The following is a 26737-nucleotide window of genomic DNA, read 5'->3' on the forward strand; positions in this document are numbered from 1 at the left end:
CCCCCCCCCCCCCCACCGTACTCTGCCCGTGACATTTATTTCGGGGAAATACGAGCATGTGTGTGTGTGTGTGGATAAAGAAAAGGCAAGCAGCAGAAATTGTAGAAAATTATGCCCTCGCTTGAGCGGCAGGCGACTCGTTATCCGGGCAAATCCTCACTCAATATGTTGTTCACTCAGGCACGCCCACGCGGTGCCATGCTCAGACATCCTCCCGGCTTTCTTTCCAGCCGAACATTTGACATTTGACCCTCAAAAGGTGCGACAACAAGCTTGCAACATCGTCTGACGATGCCGATGACGATGAGTGTACAATAATTGTGACTGCAGGTGGAATAAAGAGTTAAAAACGGCTTTGATTTGAGACATAAAATATGGCAACGAACATTCGATCGAGGGCCAACCAAATCGAGGAATCCGCGGGGAGTTCCCAACCAAATTAGTGTTTGTAGCCGAGACTTTTTTAGCCCCCTTCACATTAATATACAAATGGAACTTCAAAAGAAAAGGAAATTCAGGACAAATTAAGGCCAAGGCGCGGGGTACGGGCTGTGGGCTGTGGCAGTCTGAGACAGCCACGCCCATCGACCGTACATATACGAGCACGGAAAATGCGAAATGCGACCGCACTTCAAAACCAGGCAAAGAAAGGCAAGAGTTTGGTTCCATTTTTAATATTTTTTATGTGCTTTCAAATGCTTGTTTTATGCAGCAGCAATTTCCAAAAAAAAAAGAAAAATTCAGAAAATTTAAAACACATCAAAGGAAAAGAGATCTTTGAAATGGGAAAAAGATGTTATTCGAATGAGAAGTACTGGTATTAAGTGTGCAAAGGTCACATTTAACAAATGTAATTCATTTGGCTGAAGCCACGCCCACTGCTCACTGCTGAGGGCGCAAATTGTTGCTGTCGGCACGAATTTGGGTCATTGGGGAAGCAGCTTTTAACTGTGTTAGTAGGGCATCTATCCATCCTGCGGCAGGGACCCCCGTAGTGCCACACACGTCACAGCACAGCCTTGTGACGTCACAAACGAACGCACACCAACCCAAGCCGATTCCAAGTCCGAGTCCAAGCTAAAACAATTAACTGTATGCAGTATCGTAGCTCTCTCTTCACGACCTACTCTGCGTTTCTCTGCTCTGTTCTGCTCGCTCTTTTGCCAGCGAAAGAGCAATGCAGCGCAACGCAACGGAACACCCATACGCCCTGTTGCACACGGTGTGCATAGTACTCTATGTTGCGCATACGCGCTGATGTGGTGTCTAGTTAGCTTTTGGTTCACTCAACTCTCGTTAATTATTTATTTTTATTTATTTATTCGTTCATTACTCGTCTCGTGTATATAGTTTACATTTGAATTCGTTTCACTTTTCTAAAGTTAATAATTGTTTCGTTTCCATTCGGATTTCCCTTATTGCTTATTCGAATTGTAGACTTGTAGTTTTCGTGGTTGGGTTTATTTGTAGTATTTGATGTTCTTTATGTTTTTTGTTGTGCAATTGTATGTCGCGTTTATTGTTTATTGTTTAATTTGCTAATGTTAATGTTTGTCGTTGCTTAAATTCATTCGGCAATAGAACCAGGGGGTCTCTTTGGGCTTGGGGTGCCTCTCTCCATCCATCCAGACATGCATCCATCTCGACCCGGGCCCACAAAAATCTATTACGAGTATTACACATAAATACAGTCAGTCTCAATTGGCCTTTAACGAATGACATTCACAATGGCATCGGTGTAAAAACAATTTTTGATGTGCGTCTCCTTTGCATAACTTGATTAAATACAATTAACTACCAACAAAATCTCCAAAGCAGGCAAAAATCAAAATCAACAATTTCCATCCCGGAATCAACGCATTTCGAACGCGACACTCTTCTCTGGGCTTTCTCTTGTACTCGTACGAATATTTATCTAGACCTGTGGTTCTATCTCATTCTAATATATAATCTTCTACTTCTTTGGGTTTGATTATTAAATATGCATCTACATTTGCATCTGCATCTGCCCTAATCTGCGGCTTATAGGGTTTTCCTTGATTCTTATGTCCACACTGACTCTGATACTGATACTGATAACGATTCTGACTCTGATCTGACTCTGATTGTTAAAAGACTCTTCATAACTAGTGTAGCTTATGTGCCTTGAAGTCTGGCATCTCCTCCTGCATATATGTATGTTTGTATGTATTTATGTCTGTTTAATACTAGTACGTGTATTTCGTCGTTAACTTTCATTTACTCTTAGATCCTATGAAGCTTTCTCTGTGATTTCTAGATTGATTTTGTCTTCGTTTCGTTTCAATTGGCTTGCAGATGCCACAGCGCCTAATTACAAGCTACAAATGTATATTATATGTTAACCCAATGTTTCAGGACTGATGTCTCCATAAGCGCTCCTTAATTTCCTTGATCTCCTCCGCTGATTCTCATGTCCGCTTAGTTCTTAGGCCTAAACCTCGAGCGGCAGACTTGACCTGAGGCCGCCCAGCATGGGCAGTCAGATGTCTCCACCGGCATTCCCGTTCGCATTGGCATTGGCATTGGCATTAGCCTCGTTGGCCGCCGCCTCCACCGAGGAGAGCGAACCGTTGCCCGTGGCCATGCAGGTGCTGCTGGCCTCGCCCACAGTAATGGTTATCGTCGTGTTCTGATTGTCGCACTGCACCACCTCGATGGTGCGCGTGTTGCTGGCCGATGTGGCCGTCACCTGTCCGCTCTCCGCCTCGTTCAGCTGGCGTCCGATCTCGCGGTCGATGGCCTCGGCATCTTCCGGATAGCGTTCCAAACAGAAGATGGCTCCGGCCTTGAGCAGCTTCAGCAAATTCAGACGATCCTCGGCATTGCGCTTGGCGCACAGCGGTCTGGCGGAAATAATGACAAAGATTCGACTTGGCTATAAATCTGAACATATTGTGGGAACAATTTTGTTGTACCGACCTGCCCGCGTCCTTTAGCTGCTCCATAAACTCTTTTCCGGTGATGTCCACCAACGAATTGGGATCCATGTTGGACAACGAGTCCAGATCCGCATCGTTCATCACGGACACGTTGCAGAGATTGTTCTGCAGCTGTCCGACCAGCTGCCGGATGCGTGCCGCCGACTCCGAGTGGTTGGCATCGGTGGTGTCGCCTCCGTCACAGCTTCCACCGACTCCTCCGCCTACTCCTCCTGAAGAGATGTCGCCGTTGCCAGTCACGGTCTCGCTGCCATGCGGCGTCGTTATGGTCACGTAGTGCGTGGGCTGTAACCGGAAAACAAACAAACAAGGCAAGCATATTATTACGCATCACTTCTTCCGTCACAAAACACAGTTTGTGGACATTTATCCAATTAGGACACTCACATCGATCCAGTGCTCGCCGGGGAAGACAGCCACCAGCTCCGTGTTCTCGTCGAGCGTGCGAAAGTACTCCTCGTCGTCGATTTCGGTGCCATCCGAGTCCAGGTGGATGGTGGGCACGTGGTCACACTTGCCGAACTTCTCCGCCACCTTGTCCCGTATCTCCTCCAGGCTGGCGGCGCACACGGCCTTCTTAATGTTTCGCGTTACGTCCTTGACCTGGCCGCCACGAGGCAGTAAACAAACAGTAAACAGGAGAAGGCCGAAACGAACGGGAAAAGGAAAAGGGAATAATTGCATGTTTTTACAGTTACATATGGCCATAATGAATATTACATTGATGCCAGGAAAAGTAACAGATGTGTCCCGCCATTCGAACAGGCCAATGAAATATTTAAGCGGGTCCAAGAGGCGGGACAGCACCCAAAGCACACAACAGACACAAAAACAGAAAAGACAGGAAACGGAAAACGGAAAACGGGCCCCCTCCACAGATACCGGAAGGAAGCGGGGTAAAAAAATATCTCAATTGCCAAGCCGATTACTAGAAAGTACTTTTCAATCGGCGGCACTTTCAGTTAATTGCTTTTCCCTCACAAAGGAAGGTACTCCCCAGCGAGGGGGGGGGGGGGCTGAGGGACCCTTTTTACTCTCCAATTACTCTAGTCTCCGCGAGGAGGACCACTCTCCCTCCTGGTAGAGGCGGGTAGAACAGGAATAAATAAGCATGATATGACGCAAACGTTAATTGAGACTCGTGGCAGAAAGAACTGTATAGAAAGAACTTTGACATTCGTCAGTTTAAGCGGAAATTCAGAGCTTAGCTTTAGTTTCGAACGGTATATAGGGGAGGAAGGATGGGGGGTTGGGAGTTTGTTTGCGTGCTCCTGCTGCTGCGGAGAATCATCTCGAACCCAGTTTGACATGCACTTCTCTCGGGCTGCGGCACAAATATTTACCCGTTTATGCGGCACCTCCTCTTGTGCCTCCTTGGAGCTCTGCCACTACTTTCTTTTTGTGACAAGTTATGCCTGTCAGCAGTTTAGCGTTGCATGCCTCATGCTTCATGCTGTATGCTTAGGCGCTGGTGGAGACGGAGGGGGAGACGGCGGGCAAATGCCATGGGCGAGTGCTCGGCGCAAGGACAACATGCCTCCACCAGGCTCCATTAAACTTGCATGCACCTTAAATGGTGCCTCAGCGCTAAGGTTAAAAGGAACATAAATTAGACCTGGCCAACAGATCTGAGGCAGCGTGCATTCCGCAATTTATCGTCCCAAAAACGTTGAGGAGCGTGCAAGAGCTCCTCTGAGTCGTTCATAAATGTCAGAGCAATCGCGTTGCCCAATGAAATTTTCTATTTCAGCTAACATTTACCCATTTCCCGGCCGTCCGCCATTGCAGCCAACTTTTTCGCATCGCCAGTGTCAAATATTAATCACATCATACTTTGACTGAAAAACTTTGCCACATTGAAAACTTTCCCGAATGCCGCCCCCAAAAGCAGCAGATATGTATTGTATGTCTTTCAAAGATGTGGGGAGCTCTTCTAGAAGCGAAAATATAATTGAGTTGTTTGTTTTGAAATGAAACTTTCGAAAAGTTGAGATTTTCTCTTTCGTGCTACTTAATTAAAATTTTTGGCAGCACAAATGTATTATATGGTATTTGCCGAATTTCCAACTAAACTAATGGAAAAAAAGCCACAGAAAAGCAAGCAATTAACGGGGGAATAAATTCCATAGAAATTTGGTAGATGTCTTTTTTGTTTTAGCCTGACAGGCTTCCAAACAAAGTTGTACGGATTCTGCATGTGGCATTAGCCTGATGGCCCTTCAATCACAACCAGCTCAAACTGCTCAACTATCGGGGGATCCCCATAAAGGCAGCCCCGTCGCCTACATGTCTGGGACTCTGTGGCACAGCAGAGGCTTCACTTCCCAGTCACCTGCCTCATCTTGGACCGGATCCACAAGTCGCCCTTTAAATATTTGATGGGCGTAGGCCGCAGATATTCACGGCCCCGGGGAAATTATGCTTTAGTACAGCCTTAAATTGCTTTCCAACTATGACTTGACATGGAATTATGTAAATTGTTTAATAAATTATTTAAGCCAGGGGGCTGAATAGGCGGTGGGCGTGGCCCTGTGCTAATTACAGAGACATGTCGGGATGAAAAGTTTCCCTTTTTAATGGCATTTTCATGGCTGTCTGGGCATGCGACAGGACTGTTAAGCCGATTTGTGCTTGGCGGTTTTTGAATTAATTATTTTCATAAGCTGCGGAATTTCAATGGATCTGATCTGGCAGGAATGGAGCCCTGGAAGTGCGGTCAGAAGGAAAGATTCTCTATGTCTCTGCTTCTGACAGACAGTTGAAATTGCGCTGCGGCTTTTGGATTTTTAAAGTTTTCTCTGTGTTGCAAGTTGCATATACTGCGTGTGGTTTTTACCGGGAGGAGCGGAGGCAGGGATTGTGCTCTTTACACAGCAAATAAACAAATTAGTCGGGAACAAAGATCCCAGCCCCCAGACGGGTGGCAAACACAAACAATTGCACAAGCAAAGCCAAGCAAAGGCAAACAAAAACACAGAGGTGGGAATTGGTGTCAAGTTTCTGCCTTTCGAAGAGAGCACATTACTGAGCTTTCGCCTCTCTTTATGCTGGCACAGCTTTTACACTCTCTTCATTGCCTTACAACCAAAAGTTCACCCAGTTTCCATAAAAAAAAGGAACAAATAAAACCCAAACGCAGCACGCGGCCAACACAACAACAACAGCGAGGCACAACGCCCAAAAAAGGGCATGGCCAGCTCGGCCAGGCGTCGCTTTGTTTGCCTTCTGGCCTTTGTGTGATTATAAAAATATAATGAGCTCCTTCTAAAAACTCACTTTGAATGGCTTTTTCGAGCTCGTTGTTGTTTCCATGGCGTTGGGCATTGTTTCAATTCACTTCTGAGACTTATCTTTATCTAAAACTTTAAATTATGCTCGCTGCAAGCGTATAGTATCTTCTACACAGCATACATCATTCACTATTCCCCGATCTGTTACTAATTGTTACACTGACACACCCGCACCACACTAACAATGTTTGACTTTTGAATTCCTTTAGAAGTTGCACTTGAAGTGAGAATAAGTTCACTTTTCTTAGCTGAGTTCTTTGTGCGACGTGCAGAGAGCGCCGGTTTCGACTCAGCTTCTGGCAACGCCAGGCGCCTGCTTTTATAGCCCATCCTATAGGGTAGTGCAGGTCTTTTAACTGGAAAAAAGCTAGGAATTAATCCAGTACAAAAGTGGCTTCTGAACGCAGGCTGAAGTGGCGAACTATACAACCTAAAATGCAGCCGTCCCATAGTTTCATTATACATCTATATCATATTGGTGAGGCTTGCATGTTTTTACTTATATAACTAAGTCAAGTGTTTTTGAAAATCGGATACCTACGAGTATATTTTCAATAGGAAGGATGAATCTGCAAGGTTATCAAAGGCTATCCTTTCTTTTTTTAGTTTTAAAACAAAATTCTATTAAATTACTAGAAACAAGCTTGCGGAATTTGAATTCTAGCCCCGCAGAATCGGCATCACTGAAAGGTAAAAGAGAGAATGTCAATGTAGAGCTTACAAAAGAGCACGAAAATTGAGAGAAAGAGAGAGAGAGAGCGAGAGAAGTCCCAAGCTTACTATGTTATCAGCAGAGCGCTGTTATCAGGTAAGGATGAAATTTAGCTGGAATTTACTTGATTCAACATTTGTGGGCATTAAATAGGAGTACAAAGCAAAGCTAATCCCCGCACTGATTCGTATCCCACTCAGAAGGTGGATCAAAGGTGTATAGAGACAACCATGGGCCATTTCATCAGTGCCATCATCCATCCCCACCTTTGACCATCCATCGTACCTCCCCAGCAGGACAGTTAAACAGCACTTAACTTTCCGCCCAAGTGGCCAACACCCATTTAAATCTATAATATCTATACACACTCACAGACACACAGAAATCGCCTCCCCAGACCCCTTGTTGCTGGGGAGCAAACAGCAAACTTTTTGACAAATAGCCAAAAGACCTGAAAGGAAAACCGAAGCGAAGCCGGAAGGTGGCCCCAGATTGAGTTGAGTTGAGTTGCGCTGGAACCTGAATGGAAGGAATTGTATGGCCTGGTATGGATAGACGGTGGGCTGGGCGATGGGGTGGGGTGCTGGCGGCAGCCTTAAATTGTCATCATTGTGCGCCCCATTGGCTGCTGTTGCTTTTGCTACTGTTGCTGGCAGCCCCTTGTTGCAGTCCTGTCATTGCACTGCCTCCAACACAGGAACAACAGCAGCAACAACAGCATCTGTGGCAGTCACTCTGAGTGGCGGATTGGGGGCCTGGCAGGTGGCTTTGACTATTTCGAGCGCAAGTCACTTGAAATGACGCACAAGGACATTGCCTTGTGTGGGTGTTATGTGCCGAGTCACGTGCCCCGGACAGTGCATTGACCACTGGGAGACGTTGACTCGAGTTCCTTTCTGGGTTGAGGCTTTCATTCACAGTCAGGTGACACAAAAGAAGGCGAGTAAATCACTGTACAACCAAAGTAAGAAGCCCCTTGAATGCAGCTTCTTTAAACAGCCAATATGGGAGGAACAACACCAACAAAATCCACATTAATTATCAATTAAGCAGGACTAAAAAGGGATAACAGAAGCAATTAAAAGCTGCTAAGCTGATGTTAGCTACCAGCTCTGCTAAGCAAACGGACTCCTTGGTTCCGCTCCTTCGTTGGGGGGTGACAGGACCTTCATGAATATGTAAAACTGTACGCAAATGCGAAAGTAAAGCAACTAAAGTGAACCGCCTGGGGGCAGTCCAGTCCTTGGTGACAGCCATAAACATTTATCAAGCCAGGATTCTAGACCGAGCAAACACTGCAATTGGTAGATTACAGAAAGGCAAACATTTTATTTTAAAATACGAGGTCCATCCATTAATAGTCCTCCAGGATCATTTTGGGTACAACATTCATGCTGGTCAGCTCCTGGAAGAGCAGCTTGCAAGCATACGGCATGGATATCTTCGAGACGTGAGCCGACGACTGGCAGAAGTGGCACCAGGAGCAGTAGGCCAGGCGGCCACAGGTGCGACACACATCCACCTCAAAGGCATCGGAGGAAATCATCAGACGCTCCATAATCAGCATACTGGCGCCGTACGAGATGAGACAGTCGCGCTCCATTTCGCCCAGGCGCAGGCCTCCCTCCCGACTCCGGCCTTGGGTGGGCTGGCGTGTGAGCACGGCCTTGGGACCCCGCGCCCTGGCGTGCATTTTGTCCTGGACCATGTGCTTCAGCTTCTGATAGTAGACCGGGCCGGAGTAGATGTATGCCTGCAAGGGAGCTCCAGTGATTCCCGAGTAGAAGAAGTCCTTGCCCATGTAATTGAAGCCATGGCGCTCCAACTCCGCCTGAATGTCGCCCACCTTTGAGCCACCAAAGGCCGTGCCGTAGTGGAATTTGCCCTCGAGAACACCAGCCTTGCCGCCGAGCAGCTCTAGAGTCTTACCCACTGTCATACGGGAGGGGAAACCGTGGGGATTCATGATCATGTCCGGACAGATGCCAGAATCATTGTAAGGCATGTCCTCCTGGTCCACAATGAGCCCTGTGACACCCTTCTGACCGTGCCGCGAGCTGAACTTGTCCCCAATCTCCGGGATACGCGTCTGGCGCAGAAGGATCTTGATGAGGAAGTCCTCTTCCGAGTTGGCAGAGACCATCACACGCTCCACATAGCTGGGCTCGGGCCCCTTGTAGCTGATGGGCACCGCTGTGTAGGGGACCTGAGTCGATTGGCCCTCCAGTGGATTGAGCGACGTCACCGCCGGCATCTCCTTATTAATCATAATCTGCTTGTTTAGTATCTGCTCGCCCGGTGCCACAATGCCATCCGTGTCTAAAACATCGTGCTTAAATATCACCTTGTTGGTGAGGGCATCTTTCACGGGACCCATAATCCTGTCAAAGGTCTGGTTGGCATAACGCTTCACCGTGCACTTGGAGTTCTTGTAGACCAGGCAGCGCCCGTACCCGCGATCTATGGAGGCCTTGTTCAGGATCAAGGCATCCTCGATGTCGTAACCCGAAAAGCTCATCACGGCCACAGTGGCGTTCTGTCCGGCCGGCAATTTGTCAAAGTTTGTCAGCTCTATGGTTTTGGTCTTGACCATTGGTGCCTGGGGATAGACCAGGTTGTACATCAGCGAGTCGATGCGGTTCTTTTGATTGTAGCCAATCATGCCCATGGCTTGCTTGCCCATGGCGCATTGATAGGTGTTCCTGGGGCTTTGGTTGTGATGCGGATAGGGGACGAGGCCCGCACACACCCCCAGCAGCGTGAATGGTTCAATTTCCAGGTGCGTGGTGCCCTCCTCTATGTGCTCCTCGTTCCACGCAATAAACGAATCGTTCTCCTCGTTCACATCTAAGTACTCGATGAGTCCATCCAAGAGGAAATCGTCAAACTTTCGCACGCCCCTCTCCAGCTCGTCTAGATGGAATTGTTTGACCCTCGGGCGGCGCTTCTCAACAATTATATAGGGACGGCACAGGCGCCCGCCATCGGTATGTATATAGATGCACCGCTGGGTGTAGGATGTGTGCACGGACACAAAGCTGCCCATGCGACCCTTTCTGCGCATGTAGCGAAGATTCCGCACCAGATGCTTGTGATTCAGCGTGAGACCGAGGACATTGCCGTTGATGAACACCAAGAAGACATTGGGATTGTTGATGGGATTGCCGCTCACTTCCCGTATGTCTTCCACACCGGCGTTGAATGCCAAAATCATCACCGGACGCTCCTCCACCTCCGTCGTGATGTGCGTCATCAGAGCCAGATTCTTGACCAAGCCACAGGCCTCTCCCTCGGGCGTATCCGATGGACAGAGCATGCCCCACTGACTGGGCTGCAACGACCTGGGACCCGATACCTTCCTTGTCTTCTCGAACTGCGAGTTCACTCGCGTCATCATGCCCAGAGCGGAGATATAGCTGAGGCGGGAGAGCACCTGCGTTACGCCAGCTCGCTCCATTTTGAATCGTTTGATGGTCCAGTTGCCCGAACTGATGGCCGACTCCAGGCCGGCGGTAATCTGTGCCGCTCTCATATGCTTCACCACATCGAACTGCGCAGCCTTCACTTTGGGTATGTTCTTGTCCGCGATCATTTTAAGCTCCCAGTTCATGCGCTTGAACAGATCCTCGAACATGAGGGAGATGAGTGAGCCAGCCAATTCCAAACGCTTGTTGCCATAATAGTCCCGATCGTCGAAGAGCGTCTTGTCCAGCTCTGCGGACATCACACGTCGCACCATCATGGAAACGTAGATGGCCTTCATTTGGAAGTTGAAGTTATCCACTGGAACGTGCGCAAGAATGGTGGTGAGCAGCAGATCACGTGCCTCTTCTGCGGGTGTCTTTGTGGTGGCGCTTTGGAAGCGCTTCACTACTAATTTGGAGCCTGAAGAGTGTGCAAATTAGACGGCTAGTTTCGAAGTTAACAATAAGCTCTCACCCATGTAGTCCAGAGCCCGCTGCTGTGTAAACACCTTTAAGTTGAAGGCCTCCAGCAAGGAGGCACCAAACCGATTCTGCGACTTTGTGTCTATGCCAATGTGTGCCATAATCTCCTGGTCGGAGACAATGCCCAACGCCTTGAATATGACCACAATTGGTATATCGTCCGTCATGGAGTTGTGCTTCATGTAATAGCGTCCGTGCTTGCTCAGCACCAGAGTTCGGGACTTCTTCTCGTGGGTGGAGGAAGTCACCTGGCACTGGACTACGCCATTGAAGTCCTCGGTTAGCATTTTGTTCCACGACAACTGCTCCTGGATGAGTATCACCTTCTCCTGACCACGCACCACAAAGTAGCCGCCAGGATCCAGTGGACACTCGTTCAGTTTGGATAATTCAAACTCGGACTTTCCAGTCAGCACGCAATTGGAACACCTTAACATGAGAGGCATCCTGCCGATGAGCAGGTTGTTCCTCTTGATGCGCTGCGTCCCGCGAGTGTACTCAATGTCCACGGTAATGGGGGACGAGTAAGTGGTGTCCCTCAGGCGGCACTCATGCGGCGTGGTCGCCTTGGTTATGTTATAGCCATCATCGATGTCGGGCTTGCCCACCCGCACATCCAAGTACTTGAGGTAAAAGAGGGGGTCGGCGCCGCTGGTGACGAGCTCGTTGGCACGCACTATCTTCTTGATGTCCACATTGATGAAGTGGTTGAAGGAATCAATGTGCTGCCTGACGAGGCCCTTCACCTGTAGAAATGCCGGCAGCAATTTCCACTTCTCCTCCAGCGGCTTGATGGGTGTGGCCCATTCCTTGCTGTCGCCTGGGTCCCAGATATTGGCCTCGATATGGGCGTCGCCTTTCTTTAGCTCCACCATCAATGCGATTCAGATTAGTTTTATTTCGTAAAAATAAATAACAAAACGGCATGCACGGTTCAAGTGTTGGTAAACGCGATTTAGAACCACATGCGCTTAACAGCCCACCTATCGCACGGACTTAGCAGAGCCATGTTAAGTTGGCTCGAAAATCAAATGGAAAAAGTCAATAGATTACAGCGTACTCGTTTTTTATTTTCAAATGCAAAACTGCAATCAAACATAATCAAAATGTAATAAACACGAAGCTTTAAACCTTTTTCACAATCTGCACCACATCCTCGTCGTTCAGTACGTGCTCAATTCCCACCTTTTGCGGCTGGTGCTTGACCGAAGAGCCCCAAACGAGCGCACTAAAAATTGAAGAATATTTGAAATCTAAATTCACACAATTATGCTCGATTTACACTCACTATTTGAACTCCTTGACTATGGTGCGATGCAGCTTGTTGCAAAAGTCTTCGATGCTGGTCCGCTCGTTGTGCAAAACCACGGGCGAATTGTAGTCTGGCAACTGTCCTTTGGGCTTGGTGTAAATCCGAATCAGCCTCAGATATTCCCACATCAATTCGAGCAAGTCGTCAAAGTTCCAGTGGTGATGCGCCGAAATGGGTACACAATGGGGAATCTTGTATATGACGTCCAATTCTTCAATGGAGATCTGGTCGATCTTGTTCAGCAAATAGATACAGGGTATATAAATGCGATTTCCCTCAATGACATCGATCAGGTCGTCGCTGGTAGCATCGTAACGAAGCGTAATATCAGCATTGTGTATCTTGTATTCCGAGAGAATCGTCTTAACCAGATCCGTGTCCAGCTCCGATTGAGTAACCATTGAATTGAGATTGATGCCGCCCTTGTCCTTCCGTTTGTAGTAAATGTTTGGCGGCTTCTTGTTTAGCCGAATGCCGAAACCTTCCAATTCATGCTCCAACAGCTTTTTATGGCCCAACGGCTTGAGGCAATCCAAGACCATGAAGATTAGATTGCAGGTACGGGCCACAGCAATCACCTGACGACCTCGACCCTTGCCATCCTTGGCTCCCTCGATGATACCGGGCAAATCAAGCAGCTGGATCTTGGCTCCTTTGTACTTGATGCATCCAGGCACCGTCGTCAGGGTTGTGAACTCGTAGGCGGCCACCTCCGAGTACACTCCGGCTAAATTCGATAGCAACGTAGACTTGCCCACTGATGGAAAGCCGACGAAACCCACTCGTGCATCTCCAGTTTTGGCCACCTCAAAGCCGGCTAAAAGTTTACCAGTTAATTATCTATTCAAAGGAGGGCAAGTGTCGACGTACCTTCTCCAGTGCCACCGCCGCCTCCTTTAGGGGAGATCAGCTCACGCCGAAGCTTCGCTAGCTTCGCCTTTAGCAGACCCAAATGCGCCGATGTCGCCTTGTTCTTCTGCGTGCGTGCCATCTGTCCGGTAAAGAAGGTGAAGGGGGGAACGATACCAGACAGGTTAGTTTCTGTGTGCTCTGCTATTGATTGTGGCTTCGCTTACCTCCGACTCGATGGCCGAAATTTTCTCCAGAATCGTACTCATGGCTACGTCTCAGCTAAGTTTTATTTTATCACTTTATTATCAAATATTTACGTAAAAAATAAAAAAAACGGCACTCGCGTGGACAATGGGAGCAGTGTGACCGATCCTCTAAATATACCAAAATATGACCATCTCATTTTCAAAATATACCGTAAATATACTGACTAATTCAAGTTCTACTATACATATTCCTCGTTTTTCATATTCCGTCGAATATTACCAGCTATATAGAACTTTTAGCCGTGCCCACTCAATTTTATACGATTTATGAATCTATTTTCTACAAGATTGGATAGATTTTAATCCTTGCTTTTATTGTATTTTGACTAAAACAAGGTTTAAAAAAATAGTTCAACAAAAAATCAATCGCAATGTTGCTGGTATTTAAAGACATGATGCGTGTATAGACCTTTGTGCACCCTATTTTGTTAATTTTATATGTAGATCAAACGCAATTTATTAAGACTTTTTCTCAAATTGATATGTTTTTGACTTATTCATGTGTATTATTAGTATCTTGTATAAATTTATGTAGATCCTGATACCTACTGAGCCTTGGAAGACAAACGTATTCACAATTCTATAACATCCATTTACCCCAGGGTATGTGTGCATTTATATTCTTAAATCTATTTCTTGTATTTGTTTTTGTTAAGCTCGCTTCGGAGAAAATTCTTGCACATGATTCATAAGAAACTGGCAATATACGCAGTACTTGTGAAAATTTTGTAATTTTTTTCATATTTAAATTCTTTTTTTAAATCGTTTATTTGTCCCAAAATATACTATCGATTAAGATATCTATATTTTTACAGTTATTAAACAAACGTTACGTTGAAATGTTCACCAAAGGTAAATTTATTTTAATGCATTTCCCAACATAAATATGAAGTTTTTTCATCTTTAAAAGGAAAACCAAGGACATCGTCGCTTAATAGCCAGGCGAAATTCAAGAGCCAGCTTGAAAGTAATTCGTCGCTGTTGAATCGCAGCTTTCCAACGGCCGCAGAACTTTCTCGCAAAAATGGCAGCCAGCTCCGGCAAACAAAGCTAACTGTCTGTCCAAAAGATAAAAAACTGAAATATGAAGGCTTCGTAGAAGAGGTTCCCAGAATTAGGGCACCGCATGAATTTATTTATATGCCACCACCAAAGCTGCAGCCGAAATCCCTTTGCGCGGCACCCAAAACGACCACCGCACCCATCAAAATGGAGCCCATGGCAATGGCAGAGCCGCCAGCCGCCCCAATGTCCAAGCGGGGTCGTGATTTGCTAAGTCTCGTAGGGCGCGTGGATTTTTGTTTGACCAGCCACAAAATGTATCCTGATTTGAATGCTATTTGGAACGTATATGGTGGGGCTGATTATTATTTAATTGCGTATTGCTATCAGACATTTAATAATTGAACATTTCACAGGAAAACTGGCACGCATTATCGAAGGAAAGAGGTGTGAGCACACCCTACTGGTGCGATGTGAAGGACCCATCCTCCAAGGCATATATTACGATTTTGAAGGCGATCTGAAGACATTGTCCATTGGCAAGCTCAACAAATTTTTACTACATATTTTTATTTTAATATCTCTGAACTGCTTTTAAGGTTGCACTGTCCATCTGGTGGGCCGCTTCGTTGGCCCGAACCGATTGCAGACGTTTAGATTCAACGAGGTGAGTATTTTGGACTGGGAACAGCAATTTATGCGCATAGAAAATGTATCAAGATATATTTTAATGCAAAACAATGCGCATAAGTAGTTTAGACCGTCTTAGACCAGACGGTTGCTTTCCGGTATATTTTCATTTTTGACTCTCTACATTAATGGTACAAATAATATTTGCTAATACTTATAAGCTAGCGTAAAAGTATACTCAAAGGACTACACTGGCTCTATTGGATACAATAAATAAAAATACAACTATTTCCACAGTAGACACAAAAGAATAAACCAAAATTTAATCCAATACTGTTGAATTTATTTGTCTAAATGGAAGATTGAGTGCTTTCAGCCTCTCAAAACATGCCTTTGCAAAGGCAACAAATTATAGTTATGTGTATAATTTATTCACACGTATATTGTACAAATACAAGTATTCTAACGCTTGGCTTTGCACACACGACGGTGACGTTTTTTGTGCTGACCCAGGCACTCTACGCTGCAGTAAGAGGCGGTGAAGCAGCAATCAAACACAGCTTCTTGGAGGCAGTGCTGACACCAGCGCTTACGCTTTGCGTCGTCCAACTCCTTTTTCAGCGCGTCCAGTTCTTCAGTCTTTTTCAAGAGGTTCTCGTAGCAATCACTTAAATCAGACCTCAGCTGTTTAAGATCATTATTTTCCGCCATTGTCATAGATTCGTTCTCTTTTCCCCCTGCAATCCGCGCTGCAAGCGAGCATCGACGTAGTGGCACCTGTCGTGTGGGAACTGGAGCAGGGGTAATTGTAGTTCTGCGCTTCTTACTATTAATCCCTTGAGTGACGGGACGCCCACGCTTGGCAGGTGTAGCAGTGTTTGTAGGCTCCGGGCAGTGGGACAGTGCATTATCGATGAGTTGTTTGGTTACGGCGGGATCTACGTGAAAGCCAAAGAGGTCAGGTGAGTAGTTTAACAGCATCTTGTGGCATTCGAGTTCCCTCATGGCGGCGGCTAGGGCTTTCGAGATCTTCCCTTTATGCTTGAATAATCCATCGGTCTCTATAGTTATAATATCCTTTTCTAAGACGGAGGCCCGCAAATGGTGTTTGCCGAAGAAGCGCACATCATATTTTATCGGCTTTTTCGATGACACGCTAATCACCTAAAAAGAAAAGGCTGTATTACCTTACCAATTAATACTTGGATACTACTTACCTTGGCTGGCCAGGGCGGGTAACCACCGTGCTTGGCAAATACCAGCTCATGCCGCTGCAGACAGGGCTTGGCGAACCACATGCTGCACTCCATTTCATTTGAGTTGCGAAAGCAGTCCGGACAACGACGTATTTCCCGAATGTCGTGCGTGACATCGCGCATCAGCCACTGTGTGGCATTGTATGGCTGCTCCGTATGGCCAAAGAAGACGCCTATGTTATGCTGCAAGTCGAGCAAATCAACAAGGAACTCTGTCAGGTAAGTATACTTTTTGCTCTCTATGTTTTTTTGTATATCCGCTTGGCCGAGCGTATTCGACTTAAACAGCACGCGCTTCACCAGCGCTCTATCGCGACTGCTCAAACTTTTCATATCTATGTCTACATCTGTGCGCAGCCAACTCTGATGCTTGGACCATGAGTACTGAAGCAAGCAACTGAGCTCTTTCTTGTTTAATTGCGGGGGGTGGTGGATCCTTGCCAGCGCCATCAGTCGACAGGCAGTGCAGTTCTCCCGATTGCTTGACGTATCAGGCTCTAGAAACGGTGGCTGTTCAGTCTTAACCGTGGACTTACTTCGCTGACGAGCAGCCGGCTGCTCGCTGACAAAGGACACATCATCGTACCAATCTGGACTCTCGCGCTTGACAAATGTCTCCAAAACGGAGTTAAGGTTGATGTTGCTGTTGTGGTCCAGCTGGTGCTCCGTCGACAGCGGTGCCCGAGCCGGCTCCTCTTGACTTTTAGTCTCTACATCATAGTCCGATTCATAAATTGGAAATCTATGCGGCTGGCCCTTGTCCGATGGCACATCGTATGTTGGTTTTTCTGGGTGTTTGCGTTGACAGCACTCGTGGAAAGAGCGTGAACACGATTTGCAGCTCTTTAGTGACCCAGGAAGATTGCACTCGTAGCAATATCTGTCCGCTGGAGAGGTGGGTATTGATTTCCGTTTATGGCAAAAGGACAACATGCTTTTTCCTTGCGCTACAAGAATACCCATGTCTATAGCATCCTCCACTGCCTCGCTTGCCTCGTCTGGGTGAAGATTAATTTAATTAACGGTATGAATGCAGAGTCGAATAGTTTGCCTGCTGCCACTTACCCGAATTCAACGATCCAAGCAAAGAGCGCTCTAATGTCTGTTTGGGCACCGATGCTCCATTCATTAAATGCTGCATCCATATGCGTATGCATACGGGAGGTAGGAGTGTCATCTTTCGCAATCTAAATCGAGTAAATAAATATGTTTTGTTTTTGGTGGCTCAATTTCGGGTGCAACACTATCGATACTATCGATAAGCAAATTGGAAGAAACATATTGGTTTTGTAGTTACCGTATGGTTAGCGGTAGCAGTTACAAAACAATATACACATTAAGCTGCATTAACGCCATAAAAAGCATGAAACATGAAAAAATTAATAATTGTTCTAGATTATATTTTAAAACAAGTCTGGATTTCTGTTTAGAAACATTAACTGGTCTACAACTTTCGGCTTAAAGTGCGTACGAGGATCAGGAATATTTTGACCAGCCGGGACGCACAAATAGCTTTAAAAGGCATCATACCGTTTGTATTCGTCTACAAATTAAGTTGTTAATTTAAAAATAATACCTTCCAATACAAGAAGGGACAAAAATATCGATGCATCGATGGTAACATCGATGTTCGTCCACCTCTATTGTTTTGGCAATTTCTTTGTTTACGAAAAATTCCCATGTTAAAATGCCAAAACAATGAATTCTCCGCTTTACACAAACACGAGCAGCTATGTGGAGAGCGCTCGGGTGTATTTGAAGCAGGACGCCACATCCACAATTGTGATAAAGTGCTGCCTTTGCAGTGCCGACGCATTCATCGGGGCCGGGTGGGATGTGTTTATGAATCATTTAAGACGCCGGCACAAGGATGCCAGCAAGCTGGACTGCGATGAGAGTGAAATACATGATGAAATAGAACTAGAGTTGGCAGATGCTGAAGATAATAGCACATCGGAATCTCAGGGTGTAGGCAACGAAGAGGAGCAGAGAGAGGTCTTTACGAACGTTGAGTTTCTGGATGACGATAGCTCGGACGACAATGATCTGAGCCGCGAATCAGAGGCAGAAGAGGAAATCGAAAACAGCAAAGATGTAAGTAGACAGGCCAGCTAACTTTTGATTAAAAAATATATTTCAATTCTTGCAGAATTACGTCCTGAACACGCCGCAGAAGCCCTTCTACAACTTGCTTCGTACGAGTCCGGAGATAATGCTCCATTTCATAGATCTTCTGGAACAGCACACACATCTTTGGCAATCCCACAAGGGGCTGTTCAGAAAGGAGCGCATGGAGAGTGCTCAACGGGTTTCGGATGCTATGGCTAAGCGCTTCTGTTTCTCGCTGTTGCCGCAGGTAGTTTGCACGAGCTCCCGATCTCTTAAGGCCTGGTTCGAGCGCCAGTATGCCAGTAACGTTCGTTCCAAGAGCTGGCACTGCCGCTATCCCGCCTACTACGACAGACTAATTCAGTTTATGCCCACAACCCACATAGAAGTAAATGTTTGCGACGAATGCAAGCGGAGCTTCCTCAACGAATACCAACTGGAGGTCCACAAGTACAGAGTACACTGCGGCCAGAATCCCAACGTCTGTAGTGTGTGCAAAAAAGGGTTCCCATGCGCCTCCAAACTGCTGGAGCATCGGGCCCGCTACCACTTTAAGCCTGTGGAGTGGCAGTGCAAGCTGTGCTCGTATAATGCTGGCTCAAAATGGGATTACCAACAGCACCTGAACGTGCACTCCGGCCAGCGGAACTACACATGTGAAATGTGCGGCCAATCGTACAAGAGCACCTCTGCCCTCGCAGTTCATCGGCGAACCCATTCACAGCCACAACTGGCCTGTCCCCACTGTCAGAAGCACTTTCGAGAGAACTGTACCCTCAAAAATCATATAAAGAGAGTTCACAAACGCGAAAATTCTCGAAACTACGCTTGCCGCGTGTGCTGGAGGAGATTTCAAACCGTTGAGGTATTGAGATTGCACGAACGAGTTCATGTAAGTGTGCAGCAGAAGGGACTGTCGGAGACAGATGCTGATGACCCGGCTGGCTCAGAGATTGACTCATTTTTGGCTCATTAAACTAATTGAAAGTAAACTTTCACTTGATAGGCACAAGCATATTTGAAAATCTGCATTCTAGGGGGGCGCGACTAATAAAGTTTTTGTTGTACTCACCGGTATTAACGGCATCAACTTATTGCGTACCTTTAACAACTGTAAAGACAGAATAATTCGATGCAGCTGAAACTTAAGGTTTTCCACTATGCTGTCCGACTTTTTATCCTGTATTAAATGCTATTTTCATGCCAAAAATAGCCCACGAAACAAGACGAAAATGAAGACGGAATGACACCTCAAATTTTCGAATGCAAACTCGATAGCAGTTATCGATACTGATTTGCCATTCACATGCAAAAGAATGCTGATTGCAGCCCTGTACAAACCGATGACGTGACGCTGTGAATGGTTTTTATCTGCGTCTAAAATGAGGCTTTGATGCAAAATCGGAGAAAAACAATCAAATATCTGTCGGAAAACTAAAATACTTCTTTCTTGCCAATTCGCAGGCAATGTGCTAAGACCCAATCCACATTCGCGTATTTAAATGTCCGCGCGAAGCCGTGTGTGAAATATGGCATCTAACAATAGGTTGAAAACGGGCTCAGGATCATCCCAAATAAACTACAAGTTTACATGTCGCTGCTGTCTGAAATCCGATGCGGAGTTCCTCAAGCTGGACACGCTGGCGGTGGCGCGCAATCTGGATCCAAGTGAATCCGATAAAATACCCCTAATTCGTTGTTTGTTGTTCTGCATACGCACGGAAAATTTGCCGGAGCTTCCGCAATACATATGCGTTGAATGCAGCAAGAGCTTGCAAATAGCCTACTATTTCTTGCAAAATGCACTGCGCGCACACGAAATACTCTGCCGCAAACTGTGTCCGGGCAAGCCGCGTCCTACGCTGGCCCAGCGTTTCAATGGCTCCATCAAACAGCCAGAGGTGTGTTGGTGGTGTGTTTGGTTTTGGTGACGCGTGTTTTATGTGTTTATTTACTGCTTTTAGGTGTCGCTGCGGCAGGCGGGTGAGGACAAGGCGAAGCCACATAAGACATTTCGGCACGAGTGCAAACTCTGCGGCTTTGTCGTCTACAATCGGATGGAGCTAAAGCAGCACATACGTCAGCACGTCGGTACGGGAGTAATCTTCAAAACATGAATATTTCATATAAATTAACCCAATTGTTCTCATCACTTCAGATGGGAGCTCCTACAGCTGCAAAGTCTGTAGCTTCGTAACCCTGAAGCAGCGTCTCCTGCAGGAGCACTACAGTGCGACCCATGGCATGTCGGCCAACCACGCGGACGAACAAGTAAAACCAAAATCATTCACCAATGCCGCTCCATCCACTTCATCCGCATCCGCTACGGCTGCCAAAGAGGAGGTTAAAGTGTGCACCCTGGAGGACATGGAGCTGTTGATTCCCACGGTTCTCGCGCCCGGGGATTACATCCAACCGTCCATCGATGAAGAGCAACTGCGTGACATAGAACAGCAATTGGCGGCCAGCATGTCGGAGCCCGTTGTCGGTGTCGACACTTTGACCTCCAACATGTCACAAATAGAGGGAAACAATATGAGCATTGGCACCGAGTATGTCGTGATGCCCGATGGTACCTTGCAGATCAACGGAGGCGGTGCGTGAAATGGTTCCCTCAATTCGTATGGCCAGTGGACTCATTCTCTCTTGTCTTGCAGGCGTGGTCATTGAATACATAGATGATAGCAGGCCACATCACAACGCCACTGGAAATGTAAGCCTGCAAAATCTCCTTGGAGGCGGCAACGAAAACGAGTCCATGGACATCGATGTCAGTGAGCTGATTGTGGAGGATATGGTGCCGCAGATAAAAGGTAATCAAAAGCCTTCCAATCACCAATGAGCATCCCCCTCACCGTTTCTGTTTTTTTCGCTCTTCCAGTCAAGCCAAAACCAATACCCATTGGACCCGCTCCCCTCAAGTACAAATGCAAAGTCTGTCCCAAAGCTTTCGTCACCATGGGGCGTCTGAAATCTCACCAGATAAGCCACAGCCGTTAGTATACCGCCCATACCCTTCCTCGCTCGACATCCCCCACTGGATCAGACTCGACTAACCCACTGTGCCTTTGTCTTATGCAGATTTGCCCAAGTTCTACTGCGATCAGTGCCCCTTCTACTCGCTGCGCTCTAGCGATCTCTGCCAGCACTACAAGACAAAGCATCTCAAGGACGAACAGAATGGAAAGGTGGCCGGCGATGAGACCTATTCCTGCGACACGTGCCTTTTCGAAGCGAGGACATCCAGCCAGCTGAGGGTGCACATAACTGAAAAACATAAGACACAACCCTCGGATATAGATCTGCGCCCCACTTGGCAAAGTGGGGCGACCGCCTCCGGTGGCGGCATCAGCTCGGCTCGAACTAGTGGCCAGGGCTCCAAGGAGCAGGGCAGTCAGCCACAACACACCGAAATTCCACTGGGCATTCAATGTGAGTCTTGAGATGGTTACGACCATGACCAGGGAATTTTACTTCGACTTCTATCGGTTATAATTCGACTTTTGAGGTATTGCGGTGCGTTATGAAATGAATCGCGAATGGATGAGTTTCGATAATACTTTTCCGTTTCAGTTTGGCCCAGTTATTATTTTGTTTATTCTTATCCTTTGTCTGGGATCCCAATCACAATTAAGAAATTTATAAGTTTTCGGGTGTCTTATGCTTCCTCTTTCAATTCGATTCATTTTCCTTAATACACCATTGATAAGAAGGGAGCCATATCCTATAAAGTGTATATATTCTTGATCGGCAACAGACGGCTTGATTGATTCATGTCCGTCTTTCCGTTCCTATGAAAATTAATTTACCAAAACAACAAGTTAAAAACAACTTAAACTGAAATAATATCTGAGCATATAGCTCCGAACGATTGGCCAGTTCCATTATCATTGTTTCCTGAGAATCCAAAACCAAAATACATATCATGTTCATGACCAGGCACGAGGATGGTCGAATCGAGATTAGGACCGAGACCCATTCCCGCGATTATAAAAACAAAACACATGTCGTGTAAATGACGAGGCATATTAGGATTTTTATTTGTTTACGTCTTTTAAATTAAAGAAGAGGTAGTTTTTTTCCGTGTGTGTTCGAAATTGAATAACGATTTCTCGACAAAGTGCGAGAATCTTCGGTTCCTGAAGCACTCTCAGTCCTGATATTCCCTTAAGTTCCGTGTTTGATTTGTGGTTAATTTGTTTGGTTAATTCATTTGGCGGTTATTTTATGGGCACCACAGATACCGACAGCAAAGAAGAGTCTGTCCAAAGGAAAAAGGAAGGAGAAGAAGGAAAATTGAATGTAAATAATATACAAAATATAGAATGAAATTTGTACATGTATCGCATATATATATACTACATAAATAGTGACCCCCAGGCATAATCTATTAGTAAATTGGATCTCAAATCATAATTGCATTCAGTGTTTTGGCATTCATATACGGGTAGGGCAGGGGGTGATGTGATTGATTCAATTGAGCAAAAACTACTTTTTCACTCACTGATAAGAGCCAAATAATAAACTGATGCAAGTCGAGAGGGACCGTGGTATAAATTTCGGTAAGGACGAGAAAAGATACATAGATCTCTTTCATTTTGCCTTTTTTCTTGTCGTTTCTTTAAGCATTGATCGATTGTAAACTTGTGTTCTTTTTAGTCGTGGCAACACTAACAAAGTTATTTTATATGTGCTATTTTTTTTAAATTTTTTTAAATCTAACAAGTTATGGTATCAGTTTTAGTTGAATTCCCTGGTTATTTTATACACATATTTCTTTATTCTTTGTCGGACCCTATTTAATTGAATATCTTACAGATCCGTCTGCAGTGCTGGCGGCGGCGACAGTTGAAAATCAGCCATTGCATCAGCAGCAGCAACAGCAGCCGGAGCAACAGCATCAAGAGCAGCAGGATCAGCAGCAACAGCAACTTGCAGCGATACCATCCCAAACAGCCACGTTAACGCAGTCGGGTGATATCAATGTGGTGGTAGATTCCACACCGCTGTTCTTTACGGCGCCAGCGGCAGGGACTGGCACTGTGACTGTGTCTGGGGAAGAACTAGAGGGTCAGGGACAGGGAGCGGGAGATCCGGGTACAATATCCGCCGAAGCAATGGCCAATGGGGACGGCTTGCACATCGGCAACACATATGAAATCTTTCCAGAAATCTCAACGAGCAGTCTGGCAGCGACTCAGCCCATACCGGCATTGCCAACGACAACGTCGGCGAACATTTCAATGTTCGGGGATATGCAGGATTTTATAGACAACACAGATGTGGCCGCCATATGCACCATACCCGCCGATGATATGCCAGTGGTGGATGGTGACGATATTGTGATTGATAATAACAATATCAGCTTGGACTTCGATGCTGAGAACCTGTTTGAGGACTTTGAGGATGAGGAAGAGGCCGTTGGCGAAGAGGAGGAGGACGAAGACGACGACGAAGACGCTGAAAATGAGGATGAAAATGACAACAATGACGCAGCCACCGATCAAAATCTGCTGCTAACAAGCGACGACGACGATGTGGATGACTTTGACGACGAGCAGTCCAAGCATCTGCAAAAACCCTACTGCATATTTTGCAACAAAAAGTTTACGAGCCAATACAAGTTCGAGAATCACATGTTTGTGCATCGAGGTGAGTCTGGAGATCCTCTTATATAGCCATCTCTATACATACGTATGTATGAATATGCCTCTTATATCCGTATATTTCCTTTTTAGGTCTAGCCCCCTACCGCTGTGAGCTCTGCACAAATCTCTACAACATGAAGCGTCTCCTTATCAGGCACTACAAAACCGTACACAGGCGCATGCCCACCCGGGACATGGTTCAGGCGAAGGGCGACAAGGTATTGGTGGCGCGCACCAATATCGAGACACTGCAACTGGATCTGGATAGGAGTAAGCCAAGAATAAGGCTCTTCATACTTTATCAAATCTACAATTTCTCAATGTAATTGCAGAGCCCATGCTGATGTGTGCCAAGTGTCCGTTTGAGTGCGAATTGGATACGGAAATGCGAAAGCATCTGAATGCGCATCACGGCATCAATGATGGTGGTAAGTGTAGCCATAGAAAAAGGCAAAGAGTGCCTTTTCCCTTTCATATGAAGCCATTTTAAAACTATATTTTGCACACTATTCGTTACAGTATCCGTGCATGCCAACGAGGTGTTTATTATACGCAGTGAGTAGCGTTAAGAAATTGATTTATTTATTTTGAAGGGAGATCTATCTGATCATCTCAGTGCATTAGATGTCCTTACCAGTAGGAGTCCCCATATAGCTATATATTCCTTGTCTATTCCCAGAACTACCCTTTGAGTGTCCGCGATGCATTCGCTCATTTGCGGCCAAGAGCACACTGACCCGCCATCTACAGCGTAGCCATTTGGTGGACACGATAATTGAGATGCAATCCAACCAAACAACCACGAACTCGGCAGCCACAGCCACAAGTACCATGTGCACTGCAACCACCTCATTGCCGGCGAACACGGCTGACGAGCAGCAGCTCGAGACCGATCGGCCGGCCACGTCGGAAACGGAGGCTGTTGGCTATGGCGATGGGGAATGCGGTAAGAGCGACAATAGCCTTGCACGAATGAACTCAAATTCCAATTCCAACTATGCCCAACACATGTCGACGCACAATCCGATTGATAAACTAAATATGCTGTTGTTCGATGGCGAACATGATCTTTGATTGTTGTTGTACTCACCAGAGGTAGCAGTCAAACCTGAAGGCGCAACGACAACAGCAGCCGGAGTTAAAGAAGAGCCAACGACTACTTCAACCGCGTCCGCATCCGCATCCGAAACATCATCCATAATATCAACCATAAAAGCAGATCCACCATCAGAAAGAATTCCGAGTCCCCCCGACGAATCGTCAGAGCCACGAGCCATGAACGATATAGATTATGTTCCAGTCAAAGGCGAGACAGCATCAGCAGAAGTAAAAGCATCACCACATACCGCCACAATAGAGTCATCGTCATCCACACCAACGCCATTTGATTTTGACTTTGACTTTATGGGGGATGCAGAAAAATCCAGGCTTACGCCTACGCCCACCACGCCCAGTTCGAGCAACAAAGAAATCGTCAGCACCACAGATCAGTTCCCCTGCACCACCAATCCGAGCACGAGCATTAGCACCAGCATTAGCACCAGCACAAACACCAATGCCTTTGCACCGAGCCTCCTAATCAACGGCAGCGACAAACTGTTGACTGTTGCAATGGAGCCATCGCCCATTAAGGGCCTACGTCCGCGAATCCCTCGCACCCCCACCTACGCGTGCAAGCAGTGCAAAAAAAGCTTTGATGAGCTGGGAAAGTTGGTAAAGCATGAGATGGATATGCATCCCATTGGCGAATCGTCACGCTTGGGCTATAAGCACATATGTGGCACCTGCGGTACAACGTATCGTACAATGGCGCTGCTCAAATTCCACATGAAGCGGCATTTGACCCGAAAGTTTACGTGCAAGTTGTGTTCAAAGGAGTTTGTACACAAAACAGAACTGGACAGGCACATGCTGGCCAAACATGCCACCGAGAAGTCGTTCCGATGTTCTCTGGATGGCTGTCGCAAGATGTTCGCCTTCAAGCATCATTTGGTGCGGCATCAGAATGCATCCCATCTGAAGTTGCGCCACGTGTGCGCCATATGCCAGAAAGAGGTGAAGACCAGCCTGCACCTGAGGCACCACATGACCGTGCACAGAGGCATGACAGCCTACAAGTGTCCCAAATGTGACCGCACATATTTACGTCGCGGAGCGTAAGTACCCTAGAAATAAGTGACTAGTACGTCTCATATCATGCTAAATATTTCCTCTCCTTTACTTAGCCTTCGTGTCCATGCCCTGTCCGTCCATCATGTGCAACTTACGGAGACAGAGCTGGCCGAAGTCTTTCGCCACAATGTGGGCTATACCAATCCGCACGACATGAAGGTATTCACACGCAATGGGCAATTGGTGCGCCGCAAGGAGCTGGAGGCCGAAAAAGAAAAGGAAAGGCAGATGGGTGATGATTCATCCGCTGCAGTGGCGAATATTTCAAAATAATTCTGAATTCTGAATCATGCTCATTAGTAGTCCTGAGAAGTAATGACACCCTGTACAAAGTTTATATAGTTTATAAGTACTGTTTCCATATGCAGTTTTTAACACACACATTTAATGTCTTGAAGTTTTCCCCGTAAGGCTAGAATTAAGTATGATATCATTATCAAAATCGACCTATTACCGACACATATAGTATGTACATATATTACATGCAAATATTTTTACATTGAACAATTGTAGCGATTTGGTTTGAATATATGTATAATAATCTAGTAATGGATTTCCTTTAAGCGGATCTGGGAATGGTG

General features: G+C 46.3%; 7 protein-coding genes across 8 annotated transcripts; 3 read left to right on the plus strand and 4 right to left on the minus strand.

Annotated features, from left to right (window-relative positions):
• Positions 1-1296: 1296 nt before the first annotated feature.
• Drep1 (DNA fragmentation factor-related protein 1) lies at positions 1297-6568 on the minus strand. The gene is made up of 4 exons (XM_001360893.3): positions 6237-6568; positions 3348-3563; positions 2941-3245; positions 1297-2864 (listed from the first exon to the last, which is right to left on the minus strand). Exons 1-4 carry the CDS (start codon positions 6282-6284, stop codon positions 2501-2503), a joined length of 933 nt encoding a protein of 310 aa, XP_001360930.3. The 5' UTR covers positions 6285-6568; the 3' UTR covers positions 1297-2500.
• A 1695-nt stretch (positions 6569-8263) lies between these two features.
• Polr3B (RNA polymerase III subunit RpIII128) lies at positions 8264-11870 on the minus strand. Its single transcript, XM_001360894.4, has 2 exons — positions 10902-11870; positions 8264-10847 (listed from the first exon to the last, which is right to left on the minus strand). Exons 1-2 carry the CDS (start codon positions 11782-11784, stop codon positions 8317-8319), a joined length of 3414 nt encoding a protein of 1137 aa, XP_001360931.2. The 5' UTR covers positions 11785-11870; the 3' UTR covers positions 8264-8316.
• Positions 11871-11958: 88 nt separating this feature from the next.
• 128up (GTP-binding protein 128up) lies at positions 11959-13455 on the minus strand. Its single transcript, XM_001360895.4, has 4 exons — positions 13298-13455; positions 13092-13212; positions 12198-13038; positions 11959-12137 (listed from the first exon to the last, which is right to left on the minus strand). Exons 1-4 carry the CDS (start codon positions 13337-13339, stop codon positions 12035-12037), a joined length of 1107 nt encoding a protein of 368 aa, XP_001360932.1. The 5' UTR covers positions 13340-13455; the 3' UTR covers positions 11959-12034.
• Positions 13456-14057: 602 nt separating this feature from the next.
• Positions 14058-15238, plus strand: LOC26533012 (uncharacterized). The gene is made up of 4 exons (XM_015184351.2): positions 14058-14191; positions 14250-14693; positions 14758-14880; positions 14941-15238. Exons 1-4 carry the CDS (start codon positions 14179-14181, stop codon positions 15093-15095), a joined length of 735 nt encoding a protein of 244 aa, XP_015039837.2. The 5' UTR covers positions 14058-14178; the 3' UTR covers positions 15096-15238.
• A 54-nt stretch (positions 15239-15292) lies between these two features.
• LOC4804359 (zinc finger MYND domain-containing protein 11) lies at positions 15293-19616 on the minus strand. Of its 2 annotated transcripts, none has more exons than XM_015184352.2 (4): positions 19439-19616; positions 17293-17414; positions 16189-17225; positions 15293-16135 (listed from the first exon to the last, which is right to left on the minus strand). In XM_015184352.2, exons 2-4 carry the CDS (start codon positions 17402-17404, stop codon positions 15434-15436), a joined length of 1851 nt encoding a protein of 616 aa, XP_015039838.2. In that variant the 5' UTR covers positions 17405-17414; positions 19439-19616; the 3' UTR covers positions 15293-15433. The 2 variants fall into 2 exon arrangements, with proteins under 2 accessions (XP_015039838.2, XP_001360933.3); XM_001360896.4 differs by having other exon boundaries at positions 19409-19616.
• LOC4804360 (zinc finger protein 551) lies at positions 17825-19411 on the plus strand. The gene is made up of 2 exons (XM_001360897.3): positions 17825-18321; positions 18377-19411. Exons 1-2 carry the CDS (start codon positions 17926-17928, stop codon positions 19310-19312), a joined length of 1332 nt encoding a protein of 443 aa, XP_001360934.2. The 5' UTR covers positions 17825-17925; the 3' UTR covers positions 19313-19411.
• Positions 19617-19671: 55 nt separating the features above from the next.
• Positions 19672-26705, plus strand: LOC4804361 (uncharacterized). The gene is made up of 13 exons (XM_001360898.4): positions 19672-20237; positions 20301-20427; positions 20495-20932; positions 20994-21149; positions 21218-21331; positions 21418-21768; positions 23155-23988; positions 24075-24254; positions 24317-24412; positions 24504-24539; positions 24664-24930; positions 25078-26140; positions 26210-26705. The coding sequence occupies exons 1-13, from the start codon at positions 19866-19868 to the stop codon at positions 26427-26429; spliced, it is 4254 nt and encodes a 1417-aa protein (XP_001360935.3). The 5' UTR covers positions 19672-19865; the 3' UTR covers positions 26430-26705.
• Positions 26706-26737: the final 32 nt, after the last annotated feature.

This window comes from Drosophila pseudoobscura, chromosome 3 (assembly GCF_009870125.1).
Source record: "Drosophila pseudoobscura strain MV-25-SWS-2005 chromosome 3, UCI_Dpse_MV25, whole genome shotgun sequence".
In the NCBI taxonomy this organism is placed as follows: Eukaryota; Metazoa; Arthropoda; class Insecta; order Diptera; family Drosophilidae; genus Drosophila; species Drosophila pseudoobscura.

What these genes read in the sequence shown, in the direction of transcription:
- Drep1 (XM_001360893.3), bottom strand. Translation starts at nt 6,284, where the DNA reads ATGCCCAACGCCATGGAAACAACAACGAGCTCGAAAAAGCCATTCAAA. An exon ending in GCTCGAAAAAGCCATTCAAA is followed by an intron (nt 3,564 to 6,236) that starts GTGAGTTTTTAG and finishes CGTGGCGGCCAG; the next exon opens with GTCAAGGACGTAACGCGAAA. An exon ending in CAGCTAAAGGACGCGGGCAG is followed by an intron (nt 2,865 to 2,940) that starts GTCGGTACAACA and finishes TATTTCCGCCAG; the next exon opens with ACCGCTGTGCGCCAAGCGCA.
- Polr3B (XM_001360894.4), bottom strand. Translation starts at nt 11,784, where the DNA reads ATGGTGGAGCTAAAGAAAGGCGACGCCCATATCGAGGCCAATATCTGG. An exon ending in GCGGGCTCTGGACTACATGG is followed by an intron (nt 10,848 to 10,901) that starts GTGAGAGCTTAT and finishes CACACTCTTCAG; the next exon opens with GCTCCAAATTAGTAGTGAAG.
- 128up (XM_001360895.4), bottom strand. Translation starts at nt 13,339, where the DNA reads ATGAGTACGATTCTGGAGAAAATTTCGGCCATCGAGTCGGAG. An exon ending in CGGCGGTGGCACTGGAGAAG is followed by an intron (nt 13,039 to 13,091) that starts GTACGTCGACAC and finishes GTAAACTTTTAG; the next exon opens with CCGGCTTTGAGGTGGCCAAA. An exon ending in ATAGTCAAGGAGTTCAAATA is followed by an intron (nt 12,138 to 12,197) that starts GTGAGTGTAAAT and finishes TTCAATTTTTAG; the next exon opens with TGCGCTCGTTTGGGGCTCTT.
- LOC26533012 (XM_015184351.2), top strand. An exon ending in TGCTATTTGGAACGTATATG is followed by an intron (nt 14,694 to 14,757) that starts GTGGGGCTGATT and finishes AACATTTCACAG; the next exon opens with GAAAACTGGCACGCATTATC. An exon ending in TCTGAAGACATTGTCCATTG is followed by an intron (nt 14,881 to 14,940) that starts GCAAGCTCAACA and finishes ACTGCTTTTAAG; the next exon opens with GTTGCACTGTCCATCTGGTG.
- LOC4804359 (XM_015184352.2), bottom strand. Translation starts at nt 17,404, where the DNA reads ATGACACTCCTACCTCCCGTATGCATACGCATATGGATGCAGCATTTA. An exon ending in GCTTGGATCGTTGAATTCGG is followed by an intron (nt 17,226 to 17,292) that starts GTAAGTGGCAGC and finishes ATCTTCACCCAG; the next exon opens with ACGAGGCAAGCGAGGCAGTG. An exon ending in ACCCGCCCTGGCCAGCCAAG is followed by an intron (nt 16,136 to 16,188) that starts GTAAGTAGTATC and finishes TTTTCTTTTTAG; the next exon opens with GTGATTAGCGTGTCATCGAA.
- LOC4804360 (XM_001360897.3), top strand. Translation starts at nt 17,926, where the DNA reads ATGAATTCTCCGCTTTACACAAACACGAGCAGCTATGTGGAGAGCGCT. An exon ending in AAATCGAAAACAGCAAAGAT is followed by an intron (nt 18,322 to 18,376) that starts GTAAGTAGACAG and finishes CAATTCTTGCAG; the next exon opens with AATTACGTCCTGAACACGCC.
- LOC4804361 (XM_001360898.4), top strand. Translation starts at nt 19,866, where the DNA reads ATGGCATCTAACAATAGGTTGAAAACGGGCTCAGGATCATCCCAAATA. An exon ending in GCTCCATCAAACAGCCAGAG is followed by an intron (nt 20,238 to 20,300) that starts GTGTGTTGGTGG and finishes TACTGCTTTTAG; the next exon opens with GTGTCGCTGCGGCAGGCGGG. An exon ending in TATGGTGCCGCAGATAAAAG is followed by an intron (nt 21,150 to 21,217) that starts GTAATCAAAAGC and finishes TCGCTCTTCCAG; the next exon opens with TCAAGCCAAAACCAATACCC.